The 19,835-nt window shown below is 40.5% G+C and overlaps 1 protein-coding gene and 1 pseudogene across 2 annotated transcripts; one reads left to right on the plus strand and one right to left on the minus strand.

Moving 5' to 3' along the window:
* Window positions 1-3,567: 3,567 nt before the first annotated feature.
* LOC120468668 (leucine-rich repeat-containing protein 52) lies at window positions 3,568-12,209 on the plus strand. The gene is given in 3 exon segments (XM_039657217.2): window positions 3,568-3,604; window positions 3,607-4,203; window positions 11,694-12,209. Coding segments are annotated over 3 exon segments (921 nt in total). The 3' UTR covers window positions 11,981-12,209.
* A 5,677-nt stretch (window positions 12,210-17,886) lies between these two features.
* On the minus strand, window positions 17,887-19,291 carry LOC120468758 (uncharacterized; annotated as a pseudogene). The gene is made up of 2 exons (XR_016168438.1): window positions 18,878-19,291; window positions 17,887-18,643 (listed from the first exon to the last, which is right to left on the minus strand). The product of XR_016168438.1 is annotated as an uncharacterized LOC120468758 (transcript).
* Between the last annotated feature and the right edge of the window lie 544 nt (window positions 19,292-19,835).

A 19,835-nucleotide genomic window follows, 5' to 3' on the forward strand; every position in this document is an offset into this window, starting at 1 on the left:
TAGAAGTGAAATAAATTAAGAAAGTGAAACAGAAAAAAAGTTATAGAGGTTTGAGTTTATGGAAATGTACAATGTAAAAATATTAATTATTCATATTTTACATAAAATATATATTTTCAAAACCTGGGCTACTCTAAAATGGCAGAAAAATCAAAGCCAAAAATCTGAACAAGTTGTGTTTCAAATTTTAGGTTGATATCTCAAAAAATGAGCTTTCAGTGAGATTTTGTTTGGGCGCAGTACCAAACTTTTTCACTAGGGCACAATCAGACTCAATTACTGCCCATATAAGGGAACCTGCATTTCCATTCTTGTTTTGAGTGATATGAACCATTATTTTCACAATTTTCATACAATTTCTGAAGTAGAGATCCTATTCAGAAGTAGCATGGGAAGTTTGGCAGATTTTGATATGAATTGAACCTCTAAGAAACACATACAAAGAACACGCATGTAAGTCATAGCTAGCTGCCACGTCACAAATGGTGAATTTATTATTTTTTTCTTGATATTTCAAACTTTTCAGACCTTTTTTTTCCAAAATAATTGAATGGATTCTATCTTTTGAACTTTTGGCATGAAAACAAACTGAGGTATCTACCATTTTTTCATGATTTTTCATGTTTACTGCTATTTTAAAATAAAGGTCTGAACACGCCTTATGAGTATGAAAATATTCTTGTTTTATATTGATAAATTATGGCTCCTCTGTAATATATTTTGAAAATCAGTCACCAAATATGGAAACTAGAGATTGTAAGCTTTCAAATGATATATAGTTTGTCAATATTATTTAAGGTATTTACTAAGATATTATTGTTTTAAAAATATAGTGGCAAACGTCCCACCTGTGGGACGGTGACAGTTAAGTGGTAACAAATCCCTCTGAAAATATCTTCAGAATCCTGCTTAGTGTAGAACTGGAAAGTTTGGTGTACATTGGTGCTACATAGGCTGAGATGTTTGTTCTGGAGAACGACAAAAAATTATTTTGAGAAAAATGCATTTAAAGATTTAAGTAGGGAATTTAATACATTTCTATTGGAAAAAATGCTCAAAAACAGACTAAATGCTCAGGCCCTTAGTAATAATAATAAACAACATTTCAAGCTCATGAAAACGGATTATTTAATAATATGGCAGACATTTAAGGACTACAACTGCAGTAACTCAATGAATTAACATTGGCAGAGTACACCACGTGGTGCGTCTGAGCGAATCACGTTAGCAGAAACCAGCAGTAGCCAATGAAATTTCATCATTAGCTTTAAATCACCCTTTGGACAATCATGATTGGCTACTGATTGAAAGGGAATGCCCATATTTGGGTTACATGGCATTGTGCAGGAGACTCAAGCTATACAACAATACTGGTCATGACTGACTTCAGTAAACAGACGGACCACCAGCAAGAATTCAAGAACAAATATTGAAGGAGTAAACTAGCCCAAAATCTCAAAACTGATCACTGCATGAAAAAATCTATGTTTTTGTGGGACTCAGTGGGACTCAACCATCTTTGTCTTCTCTGGATGGTCAGGAAGACTTTGAGGGCTCAGGCATCAGCACAGTCTTGGGTCTGGGTCCCCGGGGGAAGGCAGCCCGTGGCGGCTTGAAGAGCGCAAGCACTGCTGAGAATCCCTGCCTGCACGCCACTCGATTCTTGTAAGGAAGGGGCAGGGTCTGGGCCGGGTTCGACCATCCCTCACTCTCTGAGGCAGCAAGAAAATAGACATTCTCTTCCGTGTTGCCCCCCTCAAACTCATGATGCATGGCGGGAGCTGAAGGGCAACCCGCTCCAAAGCCCTCTTCAGTCCATCAGTCAACTCCAGAGCCCCTTCAGTCAAAGAATCTACTTCAGAGCCCGCTCCAGTCTATGAGTCAACACCAAAGCTCTCTCCAGTACGAGTCAACTCCAGAGCCCGCTTCAGTCGAAGAATCCACCCCAGACCCCGCTCCAGTCCATGAGTCAACTCCCGAGCCCCCTCCAGTCCACAAGTCAACTCCAGAGCCCTCTCCAGTCGATGAATCAACACCAAAGCCCGCTCCAGTCCATGAGTCAACTCCAGAGCCAACTCCAGTCGAATAATCTGCTCCAGTCCATGAGTCAACTCCAGAGCTCACTCCAGTCGAAGAATCCGCTCCAGAACTCTCTCCAGCCAGTGAGTCCACTCCAAAGCCTATTCGTCCATGAATCCGCTCCAGAGCCCGCTTCAGTCCATGGGTCAACTTCAGAGCCCACTGCAGTCCATGAATCTGCTCCAGAGTCTGCTCCAGTCTATGAGTCAACTCCAGAGCCCACTTCAGTCCACGAGTCAACTCCAGAGCCTACTCTAGTCCATGAATCCCCTCCAGAGCCAATTCCAGTCCATGAGTCAACTCCAGAGCCCGCTTCAGTCCACGAGTCAACTCCAGACCCACTCCGGTCCATGAAACCACTCCAGAGCCTGCTCAAGTACATGAGTCAACTCCAGAACCCGGCTTCAGAGCCCTCTCCAGTCCATGAGTCAACTCCAGAGCCTGCTTCAGCCCATGAGTCAACTCCAGAGCCCACTCCAGTCCATAAATTCGCTCCAGAAACCACTCCAGTCTATGGATTTGCTCCAGTGTTTAGTCAATAATCTGGTCCACAAACCACTCCAGTCCATAAATTCGCTCCAGTGTTTAGTCAAGAACCCACTCAAACCCGTGAACACAGTCCTGTGTCGACTCCAGTCTGTCTTGTCCTGAGTATCCTGCCAGTCCTGCTACAACAGTTGATGTTGTTACTGAATGTCCTGCTAGTCCTGCTATTCAGGAAAACTAATTTTTCCAACATGTTAGCTTTTTACTTGATGGTTCAATGTACAGCTTCATATTTTATTTGGAGTTATTAAATCAAAACATTTGCAGAAAATGTTATAGTAGCAACATAAATGTATCACTTTCCTAGAACTGTAAGGTTTCTGGTTGCAGCAACAAGGAAAAAAGATTTCAGTGCAGCAGACTTTATTAACAATAAACTTAAACTTACAGAAATGCTCGGGAGACTAAGAAAAAAGCAGCTTAACATTAACGACGAGAGACAACTAAACAGGACAAAACACGGGGCTCAAATCCACAAGAAAACAAGAGGAACTAATGAGACTAATTAATGACACACCTGAATAAAGGAATCTAATTAATTAGTAACCAAGGAGAAAAACAGGCAGGGAACAGAGGAGAACGGATTAACCGACTAGAAGATTAACAAAGAACCTCAAACATAAACATACACTGAACAGAAAAGCAGGACAAAAACAACCTCTAAACATGACTAAATAAACCCAAAAATGTGACAAGAACTCCTGAAATTAGTCCTTCCAAGAACTCTTGACACGTTTTTAATTCCCTTTCTTCTTCACATAATTACATATACAGTAATACGACTGTCCTAGAGCGATGAAAGGAAGAAGCGCAGCCACAGAGCTCTCACTCTCTTTCTCACTCACTCTCTTTCTCACTCACTCACATACACTAGGGAGACATTAGTGGGTCTGGTTTTTTCTGTGGAGGTTTTTTGGCGTATCCATAACCTGTGAAGGCTTCATGAAGCTCTCAGCCACAGCATGTGTATCGGAACCCAGATATTGCTTGTGCTTTTAGTGCATGTGGTGTCCTCGATCCCTTCTGGATGCCCAGAGCGCTGTGTGTGTGATGACCAGCATGTTGTCCAGTGCGTTGAACAAGATCTCTGCAGATTCCCAACAGGACTCCCGCTGACCACCCGCCAGCTCATCCTGTCCAACAACCGAATCTCTGATTTACCTGCACTTGAGCTCAATTTCCTGTCGGACCTCATGTATCTGGACTGCAGCAACAACTCTCTCACACACATATCTGAATCCACATTTGCAAACCTGAGGAAGTTGGCATATCTGGACCTGTCCTTTAATTCCTTGGGTAAGATTGAGGAGCAGACCTTTAGAGCGCTGGAGAGCCTGGTGATGTTGAGACTGACGGATAACCCCAAGCTGTCAGAATTTCACCCTCAGGCTTTCCCGCACACCAGTGCTATTCAGGTGCTGGACATCAGCAGGAACAACCTGAGCAGACTTAATGTGAGCTCCCTCATGGCACTCGGCGGGCTCAGGTCTCTCGGGCTGAGCGGGAACCCGTGGCTGTGTGCCTGCGACACGGAAGAGCTCTGCTTATGGATGCACACAGACACCGTTAAATTTCAAGGTAGGCTATAGACTTAACTTACAGTTTGGGTCTTAGGTTATGGTTTGTCGTCGTTTTAGGCACATTGGGTAATTATTTCAAAATAACTTAAAAAATAACTTTATTTGGTAACACTTTAAATAAGGTTCATTAGTTAACATTAGTTAATGTATTTACTAACATGAACTAACCATTTGTTACTTTATTTGTTCATCTTTGTTAATGTTAGTTAATAAAAATACAGCTGTTGTTTGTAGATGTTAGTTCACCGTGAGTAAATGTTGAAATTAATGTTAAAAAAGATGAATAAATTCTGTATGTACAGCTAACTAATGTAGTTAACCGATGTTAACTAATGAAACTTATTATAAAGTGTTAACCTTTATTTATTAGTGTTGCAGTAGAATAGATCACTTTAACGACATTACTTAACAGATTTATATCAGATTTATTCATGGAGATGGGCTGTGCTTGAACTTGGTTTTCTTTTAGCATCTATAACTCACTGACTATGTGCATTATGTGTGTGTGTGAGTGATTGTCACACACAGATTTATAATACTGTCACCCAGGAAAGCAGTGGTCATGTCAGCCCCGTAGTTCAATTATGAAAATGCAAAAGATTTCGGACTTCGGACTGGCTACAGAAAAAAACAGACTTCAACCAGACCCATGCGAAAACTAGGATAAATATCGGAAGGGCATTAAATGTAGTCACGTAATGTTGTTAACATTAACAATTTGAGAACAAAGTACAATTTGGATGGTTTTACGTGATAAGAAAGCGATCTTTAGATTTAATCATTTAAATGCTTTTCATCCCCCTTAATTGGTCAGAACAAAAGTGGATGTTACTTGTTTGTCATTACATTTTCCGGTGAAAATTCTTATGTTGGTCATACTTCCAAAAAGAAAAATCTGTGATTGTGAATGCCAATTTCCACACCAGCGCGGTGACTGACAGCCACATATTCTCCTCAAAACATTGGATTCATCCGCGCTGTGCCGTGCCGAGACACAACTCACGTAAAGTTGATAACTTTAATGAAAGTAAAGCATTACGTTACTTTTGCGTTACTTTTTCTGACCTGGGCTTGGCTTGCTTGTAACCATCATGATCACACATTTGTTGTACATTTAAATGTAAATCATTACTTTACTAGTTACTTGAAAAAGTAGTCTGATTACGTAACTTGCGTTACTTATAATGTGTTATCCCTAAACAGTGGTTACTGACATGTGCCAGATCAGTTGACCACCAGAACAAAAAAAGTTTCATGACATTTCTAAACTATGATGTATTAATCTGCTATTTGTTAATGTTTGTAATTCTTGCTTGTAAGTATTGCTTGTCATTGGACACTATTTTAGATTTAGGGCACAGTAGCCCACTGCTAACAATGCATCACCCATGCAGTCCTATTCTGTCTTCAGGGCTTGATAAAGAGGGGAAAATAGACTAACAGCTGGCAATGGATTTGTAAGGGCCATCTGATTGATACTCAAGAATGGATGGATGGCTAGATAGAGACATAGAGATAGACATATATATTTAGACATACATACATAGGCTATCTATATATGCAGTGTATATTCTATACTTTATCTGCAGATCATTGTTTAAGCTCATCTTAAGTTCATCTTTTTGGTCCAGTTATAACCAGTTATGTTTAGGCTAAGGGCCTCTAGTGTGCAAAGCCACACTGAACACTCAGGCATACACAAACACACATAGTGTGAGGAATAATACAGAGACATCTCCTGCTTTTAATTGGCACAGATGTATTCCCTTAAGTGCTGCTAATTATTTTTCTCTACAAATGAACATGCAACTATTCACATAGAAATGCAAGATCAAACGCAAACAAAGTCTCTCCCTCTGCTGGAAGCTTCTCTAGCCCCATATATGCTGGCCTATTTTTTACCTTTTACTGGCTTTGTAGGGGCTTATTCTTAATCTTAGGGGCCATTGTAACATAAACTTAGCTGTTCTCAAAGCGTGGGTTGCGCCTACCAGGCATAGTTAGCATTATTATACATCTATTATAGCTGTCAATGCACACTGGCTCAAGAGTCAAGGTCTTGTATTTGAATATTTATTTCAAAGAAAGTGAAAAGCTTTGAAGACATATTCAAAGAGTGAGGATAAGAAAATATGGCGCAAGTACAAAGGGTATTGGATGAGAGAAAGACAAAGGAAGAGACAGACCATACAAGTACTGCACTATGGGTTGTGGGTATTCAGTCACCGTGACTAGGGAGAAAGTAATTGCAAGGATGGAGACAGTGGAAAATGGTGAGATAACTGTAAGGAGGTATATTGCATTCCTTGTGTATTTCTTTCCTCGTATTCCTCATTTATTAGTGGCGTTTGTTAAGGAGAGAAATCACTATTATTTTACAGTGAAGGTATTCTGAAGATAATATGAAGAGAGAATTGGAGCAGAAGAAGACGTGTCAACTTACAAAAGCATAAGTACAAAGAGTAAATGACTCAGCCAGAGCAGAGGCCAACCATAGGTTTGAATTATTCAGTGTGTCACTGTGTACGGTGACATATTATCCATGTATGAAAGGATGCCAAAAGGCACTGTTTTAATTTACACCTAAATCAGCAACGCTCATTTCCAGAGCTACTCGTGAATTAACCTTAAAGAAAGACATTAAATCTCATGTATAGTGCATGGAACTGACTGCAAGTAATTACACTATTGACTCTTCCCTTATCTTTTAACCTAACCTTAAACCCATACCACCAAACCTGTGCCCAACCATTAAACAACGCAGCAGACATTTATCACTCAGTTTAGTGCTTTCAAATATAACAATTTAGGGAGAAGGGAACATTGAATGCTGCCATGGTCAAGGGTGCTTCTCAATACTCAAATAGATGCTTCCTCGTTTCCTCACTCCTCTGTCCTCTAGCCTGTGACCCAGAAACCGATCAAAGTTAGCCATCCTGAAGAACATTTTAATTCTATAATTGCACCAAAAGTAAGAGGAGTGAGGAAGATTCTGGAGGATGCACAGGTGTATCCTATGCTGAACTCTTTATTGTTGAAAAATCTTACGTACTTAATAATAGTGATGTAGTACTCGAGACCGGTCTCGAGACCGATTTCTGCTTTCTCGGACTCGTCTCGGACTTGACTCGAACCACAGTGGGAGGAGAAGGACTCGTAATTTTCAGACCAAGTCCTCGAGATTTTTTTCCTGCGCATTTTTTTTATGTTCATATGAAAAAAGACACAACACATAACAACAACAATAAAATGCAATGTTGACGGCCATTATTTGAAAATGACATCCCATGGTGCAATGCAAAGATAATGCCGTCAGGGCCATCAGTGTCTTCAGTTGCTGCCTGGTGTGAGCGGTGGCAAGATGAGCAACGAGTCCGCCATCATCAAATTCGCCTTTCGACGCTACACCTCCATTATATGACTGACAGTCAAGAACGGTTTGACCTAAAAATATCAAAATTGAAACTACTGTGGACACAAATACACCCACATCTTCGATGCCCTTGAGGTAACGGACTCAGTCTCGACTCAGACTTGACCCTTCAAAGACTCGGTCTTGACTCGGACTCGACTTTATTTAAAAACCAATGGACTCAGAGTTACATCCTGTAAAGTAAATCTGTAAAGCTCGAATTTGAGACTGAGCGTGACGTCATGCACGTTCACACTCACCTGGCTATGATTGACAGGCAGGTTTGTGTATTCGACACCATTCCTGGTAAAACCAGACTCTGCTACTTCACTTTGCTTCGTAGACAGAGTCTGAAATAGCATAATAGAGAAGTGTTTTCTCTCTCGCAAGGGGGCGCTTCTCTGAAGTTTAAAATCATTGGTTACCCCTAAGCCAATCAGATTATTTATGACGTATGTTATGCGCCGACACGGCCGCATCGAGACATTATGCATCGAACTCAAATCTATGATCGAACTTGCACTGTAAACAGGAACGGCCCTTTTGTAAGGGCTGCAAAATGTGTGCCAACCGGGAATGAACAATTCACAAACTAGGTTATATATATGATTTACTGAGTTGCGGCCGCCCCGCAGCGCCGCGAGGACGAGCCCCTGCTCACGAGTCATGACTGATTTAGCTTCCGCCGCCCCGCAGCGCCGCGAGGGCGAGAGCCAGCCCCTGCTCTCGCGAGTCATGAGGAAGTTCATTTTACTGATTCTCTGACTCATTCGAGTCATTTCGTTTATTTAAGTGGCTTAATGTTATAATTTTAACAGCCAAATTCCCCGATCACATCCACCTACGCAATGTTGATCATGTTCTGAATTAAGAAATTATAATGCAGTAAAAAATGATTTACAGGGAATATAAATAATCACTTTACCTTCCGAGTCTTACATTCATTTGTCACGTGACATACGCAATGAACAGATTGTTCATGAATCACCTATCTGAGACTAATGCAGCAGGATGTCGAAACGAAATATGGTGGATTGTTGTTATTATTATGATAATAATAATACGATATTAAGAGCGCGCCAGGAGCGTTCACAGCCGAGGAGACGTTATTGTCGTGGCCGTAAAAGACAGAACTGACGTTGAATGGGGGTAAGTTATGTCCTTATAGTTATGCATATAGTTATGGCCAAACAGGTCTGATCCGTCATTACTACAATTAGCCTGAAAAAATTGGGTAGACTAAATGTCTAAGCTTGAAGTGTTAATATTTTTCCTTGTTATAATGATTTGCAGAAATAAAAACGGCTGCATCTGTGTTGATGAAAGAATCAAAGTTTATGCGCGTTGTGCAAGCTACATAATGGCCAAGCATGCTGGTTTTTGCTGCTATACGTTGCAAATAGAGGGGCAGCAAAATAGTTTTTCGCCTAGAGCGGCAGAAGTGCACGCGCCGGTCCTGGCTGTAAACACTTGATGATGCGAGCGAAATACCGTAGTGAACATGGCTGTAAACGACTTTTGCTTCAGTTTGAAAAACCCCGGAATGTTCTCCATAACAGAGCGAATTGCATCCCGTGTCTTGTTTCCCATTTCTGCAGTCGTTTCGGTTTTCGATTTCTCTAACCTACAATGTAAATCTCGGCGCTTAGCGCCTACGTCACGGCTCTCAGCCCGCCCTCTGTTCGTTGATTGGCCGGCTGTTTTCAGGCCGGTGGAAAACTGAAAGAGTGAGGGTGATAGAGGTAATGATGTGATCAATAACGGTAACTCCTATTCCTTACGAGTCAAAGAAACAGTCTCAGTGCTGTCTTGAAACAGAGATGATTCCGGACCAACAGATAATATTGGGCAGGCATAATCAGCCAGTCCTCAATGTCACTTTCCACCTATATTCCCTCAGCTGCTGATGTCACTGGCTCACACCCCTGGTCAGACTCACTCTGGCGCTCTTTTCCGGGGTGATGGTTGGCACTGTCCTCTTCTCCTCGAGATATGGCTCACTCATCACGGCGGGCGATCGCTCTTTGTCTGCGAGGTGCACTCACAAATTCTCCACGGTCGAGGTTGTAGGTGGCTTGGGCTCTGGGTCTGGCTGTATCCTGGATTGGGGATATACTGTAAGCTCTCCAGACACCTAATGACGGCTTCCCTCCAGTCTAGTCCAGAGGTGTCTGTGAGGTCAGCAGGATGGTGATAGTTTGCCCCAATCCAGAACAATGACTTCAGGGTTTCGGCGTAGAGGCAGGTAAAAGCAATACAGCATTCCATTTTAGGTTAGTTGTTCGGTCACAATGACTAACGAAGACTGAAGAATGATGACTAGATAAGATACAACACAAATGGCAATAAGGTGTAAACCGACAATGAACTCAAGAGACAGTGGAACTCGCAAGGCTATATAAATAGCCTTGAATAAATAAATAGGAGAACAAATTAGGAGGGTAATGAGGAAGAACAGGTGGGCCAAATAAACCAAAAATCAGATTTCCATAAGAAGGGGAATTTTATATTTCACAAACCTGCCGGTTCCTGTCATTACTGAGACTCCCAGCCTTTGCCGCAATGATAATGTAAAGGTTTGAGCAATCTAGTCAGGCTGATTGGATTAGCATCTCAAGGCTCAAATAACTGCTATGCTGATGAGATCAGGGCTGGGGAATTTTTGGTAATAAGCTGAATCATGCATTTACATTTGCTTTGTTTCAAGCGTCCCCTCCTCTACAGTATAGCCCCTTTCACACTGCGCATTGATCCCGGGAAATTGCCTGAAAGCCTTCTGTGTGAACGCAAACACGACCCGGGATTGATACCGGCATCGATGCCGGGTTGGGGACCTAGTAACATTGCCGGAATCAGTCTCAGAAAGCGCGCTGTGTGAACAAAAGCCAGGACCAATGCCGTAAGGGGTGTGTCATAGTGATGACGCTCGTGCCATCGCGCGACTCTGTTGCTCTTAGAAGAAAGTTTGTGTTCGTCATCAACTAAGAAAGGACCAACAAATGTCTGCAAACTGGAACGAAGCAGAGACCAGGAGCTCCTCACTATCCGCGCTGAAGCTGAGATCGTTCACCAGCTTTGTGGAATGGTATGGGCGTGTACATGTTTTCGACGCGTACGTTACATGTCTCATGTGTCTTTCCGGGATCTTTACGGGTTGTGTGTGAACGCACTCACAGATCCAGCAAATCACTGGCAGTGTGAATGAACCGAAATCAAACAATCCCGGGACAAATGCCGGGTCACATTATCCATGTATTTTCCGGAATCTCAGTGTGAAAGAGGCTTATGTAATTCCTCCCCGCTTGAAATGTATAAGAACAGTTCTGTATTTTAGTTTAGTAAGACGATTTTTTTGATGACTACAGCGATGCAATAAAGAACTTCTGCCTTTAAAGATACCTCAACATCTCCTGGTCTGTTTTTCTGATTTTTTTCCACTTTGGAAGAAAAAGTTCACTACACAGAAGACAAACATGACACAAGAACGCCTGGCAAATGAAAACATACCAGGCGCTCTAAAGACCACACAAGACAAGAGTGCACGGTAAAATATACAGGAGTGCCGCGATCTGAGCACCATGCTCCGCAGATGAAACAAAGCATGCAGACAAAAGAGTGCACTCAAAGCCACACACTCACACAAGACCATAGTGTCAGGGCCACAAAACTAAGAACAGACTGAAGTGACAGAACCATGACAGTATTCTATTTGTGTGCTCTAGATATACACTGCACATTTTAGAAAATGTATCTTGATGTTTTAAACATGGAGAAAATGCTTGTTTTGTGCATAGCCATTTACATTTACAACGTAAATGCGCAGTGGAAACACGCATCTGACTGTTTCTATAGGAACCAAAGCGTTTAACGGCAGCTGCAGTGATGCATGATCACTGAATGGTGACTGATGACTTTATGATACTTCTGATAATGTTTTACTTGTGACAAACTCTTTTTTGAGCAATTTTGTGTCTGTGGTTATCATGTTAGACTGTTATGTTTATTAAGTTGCTAAATATATACCAGCAATGCAAATGTTTATGTTTATCTTTTTTTCTTGTGTTTTATGTGACTAGAAGAGGGACAGACAGTGTGTGAAGGTCCTTCATTCTTACGGGGGCAGCATCTCTCGGAGTTGGGCCTTTGGCTGAGAAGACATTGCCATCCAGGACTGAGTCACCAGGACTACCTGTTCTTTGTGGCCATTGGTTTTGTCATCTTTGGAGTAGGCACTGTACTGGCTTGGGTAGCCGGCATGGTGATAGTGCTCTGCCAACGCTGTGTTAGATGGAGGAAGGCTAGACCAAATGTGGAAGCAAACGAAGGGGAAAATAAAAGTGGGATAACAGAGAAAAGTGGTTGAGAAATACCTGAACTATAGCATAAACCTGAGTCTGGTCCTGTAACGAGTGTTGACTGGGAACATTATGACAGAAAGTAAGGTGACAATTGTTTTCCTCATGATTATGAGCCAGTTGACATAGGGCGAAAGCTGAGGTAAAAGTAAAAAGGAAAGCATCAAGGCACATCCGAATTGTATCACATCCTGTCAACTGAGATACCTTCATCTTACAGGATTTCTGAAGGCAGCATAGATGTATCCTTCACTGCCTTTGATTTGAAATCCCACAATCCTGTGCGTTCAATTCCATGACAATAGCAAAAAATAAAATGGCATCTAAAAGTTTTTTAGTTTTTGAACATTTCAGTTCAGTTCTAGTGAGAAATTAGTTTTGTAGAACTTAAAAATTTGCTTAGTTATCATTAATTTTATTAATTAATTAATTTATTTTATTTCTTTATTTTTTACAGGGTCAATGCACATTAATAAACAAGTGTAAACGTGCCAGAATTAGCCCAAGAGGCGATTTTTCATCTGTAGACTCTTGACAGAATGTTACACAGTCACAAACAGAGACAGAGCATTACACATATGCACATCACAAAAAAACAAGATAAAATAAAATAAACATATATTATCTAAAACAAAGTAAACATGAGAGAGAGAAAGAGCAAGAGCAATTGCAATTGATACAAATAAGTCTATTATCAAGAATACAATACTAATGTTGACAGTGCTGATTTGTCAGTAACCATTTAAGATGAGACTGAAAAGAACCAAAAGCATGCCATTGTCTAATTGTTGATGGGACGGAGTTCCATTCCCTTGCAGCTCTGACCGAAAACACTGACTGGCTAAAGGTACTTCTTTTGAGAGGGATAATACAGTCCCCTCTTTCCCCTCCCCTTGTAGATCGGTGAGCAGTTGTTCTAATGTTCACAAACTGTTTTAATGGTGAAGACAGGCTATGTATAGTCTTAAACAGCAAACAGATACATATTTAATTAAGTTATCCCAGCTTAGCAAGTTGTATTTTTTTAATATTGAGCAGTGATGAAACCGAACAGATTTCTTGTCAAGAGTTTTAAGTGACTGTGGTTTCAGAGTAGTAATACTAGCATGCGACCAAGTAGTTAAACAGTAGGTAATATGAAAAATAATCATGGAATGCATATACATCAAAGCGGCTTCAGACGACATATAATCACGAATAAATCTAAAATTTAATAAACTAAATCTGACCTTGTTACAGACATTTTTAACCTGTGCCTTAAATGAAAATTTGGAATCAATCAGAATACCAAGGTGCTTAAATTCAGATACAACTTGTAATCTTTCCCCTGATACAAATACATCTGCCACTATACTTAAATTCTTAGTTTTGGTGAAAAACATACACACTGTTTTAGAGATGTTTAACTGTAAGCAGCATTGTTCTAGCCACGCCGCAACGTGAACCAGGGATTCTGTTGTCATGAAACTGCACATGGAACAGGGACAGAGGTGATCCATCCAAACGCAGGCTTTATTAAGAGGAGAATCCAGAGACAGGTACAAGGAAACAGGCAGGGGTCAAAACCAGGTAAGCAGTCCAGATCAGCAATCAAACAATGCAGGGATTAGGCAAACGGGAACACCAGATACAGGCAGGGAGTCCAGGAACCGTGAAACTAGGAAATACTAAGGAAACTATAATACTAGAAAACTGCTCGAAGCAGTCACTACACTGAGCCCCGAACAAAGGGAAAACTCAGGCTTAAGACAGGTGCGCTAAACAAGATAATAAAACACAGGTGCATGCAGTGGCATCATGCCCATTCAAAGTGGGCATGACGCTCACTTTTTTTCCATATTTTTCCTCCCTGATAATTTTTTTTTTTAATTTCTTTACATTTTTTTCCCTGATTATTTATTCCTAATATGCTCCATAATTACCAGAGCTTATAACGACTCAAATGTATTCTTCTTGATGTGTAATAAATCAGTCAGCATCAGCCCGCCCGTTTTTCCTAATATGGTGTCTGTGTATATCAAATCTACGCGCGTAGAGCTCTAGAATCTTTGCTGTGTATGTTCAAGCCTCAAGCAACTCGCACGTTGAACTGGCAATGTTTTACAAGTGGTAAGTGGGAAATGCAACAAATCTGCATTGGATTAGTTATCGGATGATATTAAAAGGTAGTGGGATTATTTGGTTGACCTGGAAATTTTAACTTGATCAAAAAGTTATGGAATTGATAGTAGCTGCGAATTCAGAGCAACTTAAGTTATGTCAGTGTAACGTTATCGATAGCTAGCCTAGTCTAACCTTAAACTATTGGCTAACGTTACTGCCTTCCATACAAAGCTCTTGCAACTTGCTCTCTCCCCCTCGCACGTATTAATCAAAATAAATCGACACGGTGGTAAAACGTCGGAAGATGAAAGTTTAATGTGGCGCATTCGGTGTTCCCCCCCTTCGGATTCTGACCGGAAAAAGTAGACCATCCTGGTATCTTTGAAACACTCATTTCAACATACTACGATTTGGGACGTACTAATTCTATTTTCGAATACTATTTAGGACGAATAGTATGCGAATTGGGAGGCAGCACACCTGATGAAACACTTAGCTTCATTTAGCTGTAGTCACGTGACGTGGGTGTTTTGAATGACGCTTCGGATCAGTAGGTGCGTTCCATTCGACAGGGTCCCTACACAAGTGTTCACTGCTCCCTACTCCTTGAACACGGTATATCAGTTGAAGTGGACTTCACTGACTTCCTGTGAAGTGATGTATGTTCCCTTATTTCTTATGACGTTTGCAGTGCCCTTCGAACTGAACATGTTCGTTCCTTTCGAATTGGAATTTCACTTAAAGGTGCCATATGGGATAATTGAGGTAAAAATATCAAAAAAATGAGCTACACGCATCAAAAGAATGAGAAGAAATAAGTGCAATGATGTCATTAAAAAAGTGACAAGTTATAGTGCTGCCAAGATATAAACCTAAATTAGCATGCTAAATTACTAGCCCCGGCCCGGCAGGTGTCGTAATACCAGTTTCGGCCATGGGAGGCGGTATGCGGGCGGGCAACATTACCACCAGCCACACTGCAATAGACGAGTAACTCGCGCGGCTTGTGTGTACTTGAACCTGATGTCAGTCGTGTGGAAAATACAGCCCACTACTACATTTCAGTTCAGGGATGAGTTAAAAAAATTATTGGTCGATATTATGCATGAGGAATACATTTTGGTAAGTTGTAACATACTGTATCTTTCAACAGTGTTCGTTTTCTTTTACCATTAGCTAGTAGAGATGATCGATTCACGTGCGCTAGGGATCTGTCGTCTAACATTTGCAAGCGCCAAAACTGCATTTATTGTTTGAATTGCGTAATAAAATGAACAGAATCTGAGAGCTGAGATCGGTCTCCGTGTCCTTTTCTGTGCATGACAAAATGGATGTGGCGTGAGAGTGTGTGAAAAGTTGTGTGTTTCACGGTGAATTTGTGAGAGTTGGCAGCTCTGAAAGGCGCTAGCTTGGTCCACATCAGGTAATGCTGTCTGTCATATTAATTCAAACTAATGATAAAAATGTAACATGAACAAAACGAATACCATACTAGAAATAACTTTAATAGCCTGGGCTTTAATTTACCCATATCATCGTCGAAATGCACCGGCTTGTCTATGAGATGGCCTTTATAATTTAGTATTGAGATGTTGTTCATTTAGTCTCTAATCTCTGAAAATCTCCAAATGACGTGAAACTGCGGTCTTACAACCTTTTACTATCGTGTCAATTGATTTGATTAATATGCGCGAGGGATATTAGCGCTCGCCCGTGTTGTTTGAAGACATGAGTGCGCAGGGCCGCGGAGGTATTTTTCTGGAGGTATACTGCCCCCACCTGGTATGGAATATGGTGTATGATTTTATTTTTTTATCCCAGAGGGCACCTTTAAGATGGCAAAATAACCTGTGAAGTCCACTTACGGTCAGCGCTTCGGGATCTCGCAAAGCTTCGGAACGTCTGTTTCGCGTCAGCCATCCTTAGTTAAACACAAGGAACCGTGCTTCCTCACATTTGAAAACCCCCTCTGATCTCCACGATATTGATATTGACGTATCCTCTCACGTGGCCTCCTGGGATCGATGAGTACAATCAGACAAGCACTCAAATGTCTGGGCGAAAGCAGGAGATCATCCGGGAACTACCTACTCTTTTAGGAATACTGCTTTTCGAACGTACTGCTTCTTTCACGTACTGTTTTCGCCTAATATATAGTAGGAAAGTAGGCATATTCGAACGCACTATCATCCAAATCTCGCGATAATTAGTACGTCACCCTGGTAATTCTCGCCTACTCTTTTATGAATACTGAGGATTCGAACGTACTTTTTCGCTCGCCTACTCTTTTCGCCGACTATATAGTAGGGATGGGACGGTATGAAAATTTCATATCACGATTATAGTGTCCAAAATAATCGTGATTATCAATATTATCACGGTTTTTGTTAAAAATTTATGAAAGTGCTCAAAAAGAACTGATGCTCACACTGAAAACATTTCATTTCATTTTATAATTGAAAATCAACAAACAAGAAATAAAACAAGCCTCTCTATGCAGTTTTTTAAGCAAGATTCTATTCTATGGCATTTGCTTCTTTATAATGCCCGTCGTCAATAGCAACGCATTATTACACAGCGCACATCCATAACATTCACAACGGACGCGCGCTCTTGTTTCATTCAAATACAACTTGCCGTCCTGCGTCTCTGGTTTTTGATTGTATTGCAAAAATGAAATCAGAGTTGATTTATTTTTTACATAGTTTGATAATATTGGTGAGATATATCTTGTCTAGACGATTGTTTTACAAAATGAATTCATAAACAGGTAAGATTTAAAACATTAGCTAATCTCATTATCAATTCAATATGTCCCCGTAATTATGTGGTAAAAATAAAATCGGTTTAATACGTGATGTATCTATACTTTACTATCCCTTAAAATATCACTCTTAATAATAGTCTTGTTTGAAGTTTTTCGTTCGTCTTTGACTCAAATCCACTTGCTACGAACTTTTCTTCGCGGAAGCTTGACGTCTATTTCAAGTGAGTGACATAAAATGTTTCAACTCAAAACAACATTTCGAGCCCAATTGTTTCCCAGACGTAGTTTTGGTATTGAGGTCAAAGTTAACTTGCCTTGAGTTCGGGTGATGATCACACAAGACGACTCGGCAGATTTGAAGTGTTTCTATTGTAGTGACTTTTTGTTCGGCAGACAGGGTGACCATCCTCGATCAAGTTTCCCTCAGGACTTTTGTAAAACCCAAAATATGACAACACCTCAGATTTGGTCCTTTTAAAAGGCTGAAAAATCTCCTGAGCACGGTCACTGCCTTCCACCATTCCTTCTCGAATAGTAATTTAAAAAAATATTGCGTGCTGCGCGCCTGCGTCAGACTGGCCGACAGGATTCAGTGAGTTATTAAAATCGTGATAATCAAACACGGTTTTAATGATAATTAAATTTTAAACGATAATACTAACCGTCAGTACATTTTATCACGGTTTATCGTGAAACCGGTTATCGTCCCATCCCTACTATATAGTAGGCAAGTATGCGATTCCGAACGCAGCCACAGACTAACAATCATAAAGGGGGGGCATCTGGGTGCAATGAACAATGATGAGAACAGACAAGGATTGTGGGAAATGCAGTTTCTAATGTGAATGAAGCCGAGGGTGAAAGGAGGATTTCTAGTGGACACCAGGAAACATAACCCATACTGTGACAATGTGAACGACAACTGATTGTTGTTGTTTTTCTAACATTTCTTTCCAGAACGCTTGAGTAAGTGTTCAATCCAAATAATTTTCAATATTATTCTTGTTCTCCAACATATAAAACACAAATCATGTAGCCTAGCATTTCACAGCAATACTAGTTTATTAGTTTACTAACTACACATTTACTTTGTGTGAATCTAACAAAACATTTGCTCACTGTGACACAGAACAATGCTTTCTAATATGATTCACTAGATTACTTGAGTGGGTGAAACTCTTTCCACACTGAGTACAGTCGTACGGCTTCTCTCCAGTGTGAACTCGCTCGTGTGATTTCAGGTGACCAGGCTGAGTGAATCTCTTGTCACAATATGAGCACTTGAAAGGTTTTTCTCCAGTATGAATTCTTTGGTGCCGTTTCAGATTCTCAGATTTAGTAAAGCTCTTCCCACAGTCAAAGCACATATAATCTCTCACTTCATTGTGTGTTTTCTGGTGCTGTTTTAAACCGTTCAGACGTGAAAAACTCTTTCCACAGAGAGAACACACATAAGGCTTCTCATCTGAATGAACTTTCAGGTGTTTATTTAGTTGTGATGATGAACTAAAATCTTTACCACACTGATCACAGTTAAATGGCTTTTCTCCAGAGTGAATTCGCAGATGAACACTGAGAGCTGATGCGTGAGTAAAACTCTTTCCACACTGAGTGCATGTATATGGTTTCTCTCCAGTGTGAATTCTCATGTGTATGTTAAGGTGTCCTTTCTGTGTGAAACTCTTTCCACACTGAGAGCAGGCGTGCATCTTTTTGGCTTTTGTTCTTTTAATTGTAAAGTTACGATGTTCCTCCTTCACTTCATTCAGTTCTTGTCTTTGCTCTTTCACTCTCACCTGGTCTAAAACACACAAAAATACAGTTAGAATCAGTTAAAGTGAACCCTTATTTAATTGCAGAAAGCAACAGAGATCAGATCTTTAACTATCTGTTTTGTTATTCACTTGTAAACATGTTTGACAACTGCTACAATCTTATGATCCTTTGGATGTATATCATGTATCATCCATATACTGCTTTTTTAATTCACATCTACCAAAGCATCAACAATGAAGAATCAAGAATGGACACCAACCTGTTTGTTCCTCAGTATCTTTATGTTTTATTCTGGATGGTTCTGGATCACTCACGTCTTCAATCTCCTCTTAAATAAACTCCATCTTTAACAGTCACACAGATTTCAGCTGCTACTCCTGGAGTTTGTCCTTCTCTTGTAGGATGATGAGAATATTCCCAGTATTTATTGGTGAATTGTTGTGGGAGGGGCTTCACTGCAGGTGTGAACTGTGATCACTGTGTTTTTATCCAATCTGCATTTTAAAAGTACAGGGCCATCGTGTTAAACTGAGCAGCTGAAAAACCTCTTTGTCTCCAAAAGTTCCCTGTTTTCAGCTCATTCATTATGGTGATGTCTGAGATCTTCTGTAAATTGGCACATTAAATTGTTTTATTGGCGTCAACACAGGCTGAAACAAACTACAGCATCACCTTTAACTCTTTCACCTCCATCTAGTCTGAAATATTAAAACATATTAAGTTGTTAGAATGAGTTCAAGGAGGATTGAAGAGCCAATTGTATACGTCAATAATGTGTATAATGTTATGGTTTGCTTAGTTGTCTATGTCTATATTGTCTGTTTTTACCGTTTCAGCTGTTTTAAAGAGTTCAGAAAAATACATTTCTTTGTAAGAGACAGCTCAAGTAAAAAAATGCCATAGCAAAAAAACCCAGTGCGCGGTTGCCATGACTGCATTTCTAGTCACTATACTGTCAAAAATATATATAACATAAAGAGCAAATTAGACAATATTGTGTCTGACGTTTCATTACACATTTTAAATATCAAGTGCTATGATCATGAGAGCATGTAGTAAGCTACTTTTGCCAAATTGCTGTAGCTTAGCTTGCTACATTTCCCAGGGAGGTATCTTCAGTGTAGTGATGCTAAATTTAATGTAGAGTAACTGCTAGCTTAGCTCACAACATTTTCCAAGTAGCTTGCCCAACACCGATGGCCCAGTTTTTCAAAAGT

This window comes from Pimephales promelas, chromosome 5 (assembly GCF_988280905.1).
Source record: "Pimephales promelas chromosome 5, fPimPro1.hap1.1, whole genome shotgun sequence".
Classification (NCBI taxonomy): domain Eukaryota; kingdom Metazoa; phylum Chordata; class Actinopteri; order Cypriniformes; family Leuciscidae; genus Pimephales; species Pimephales promelas.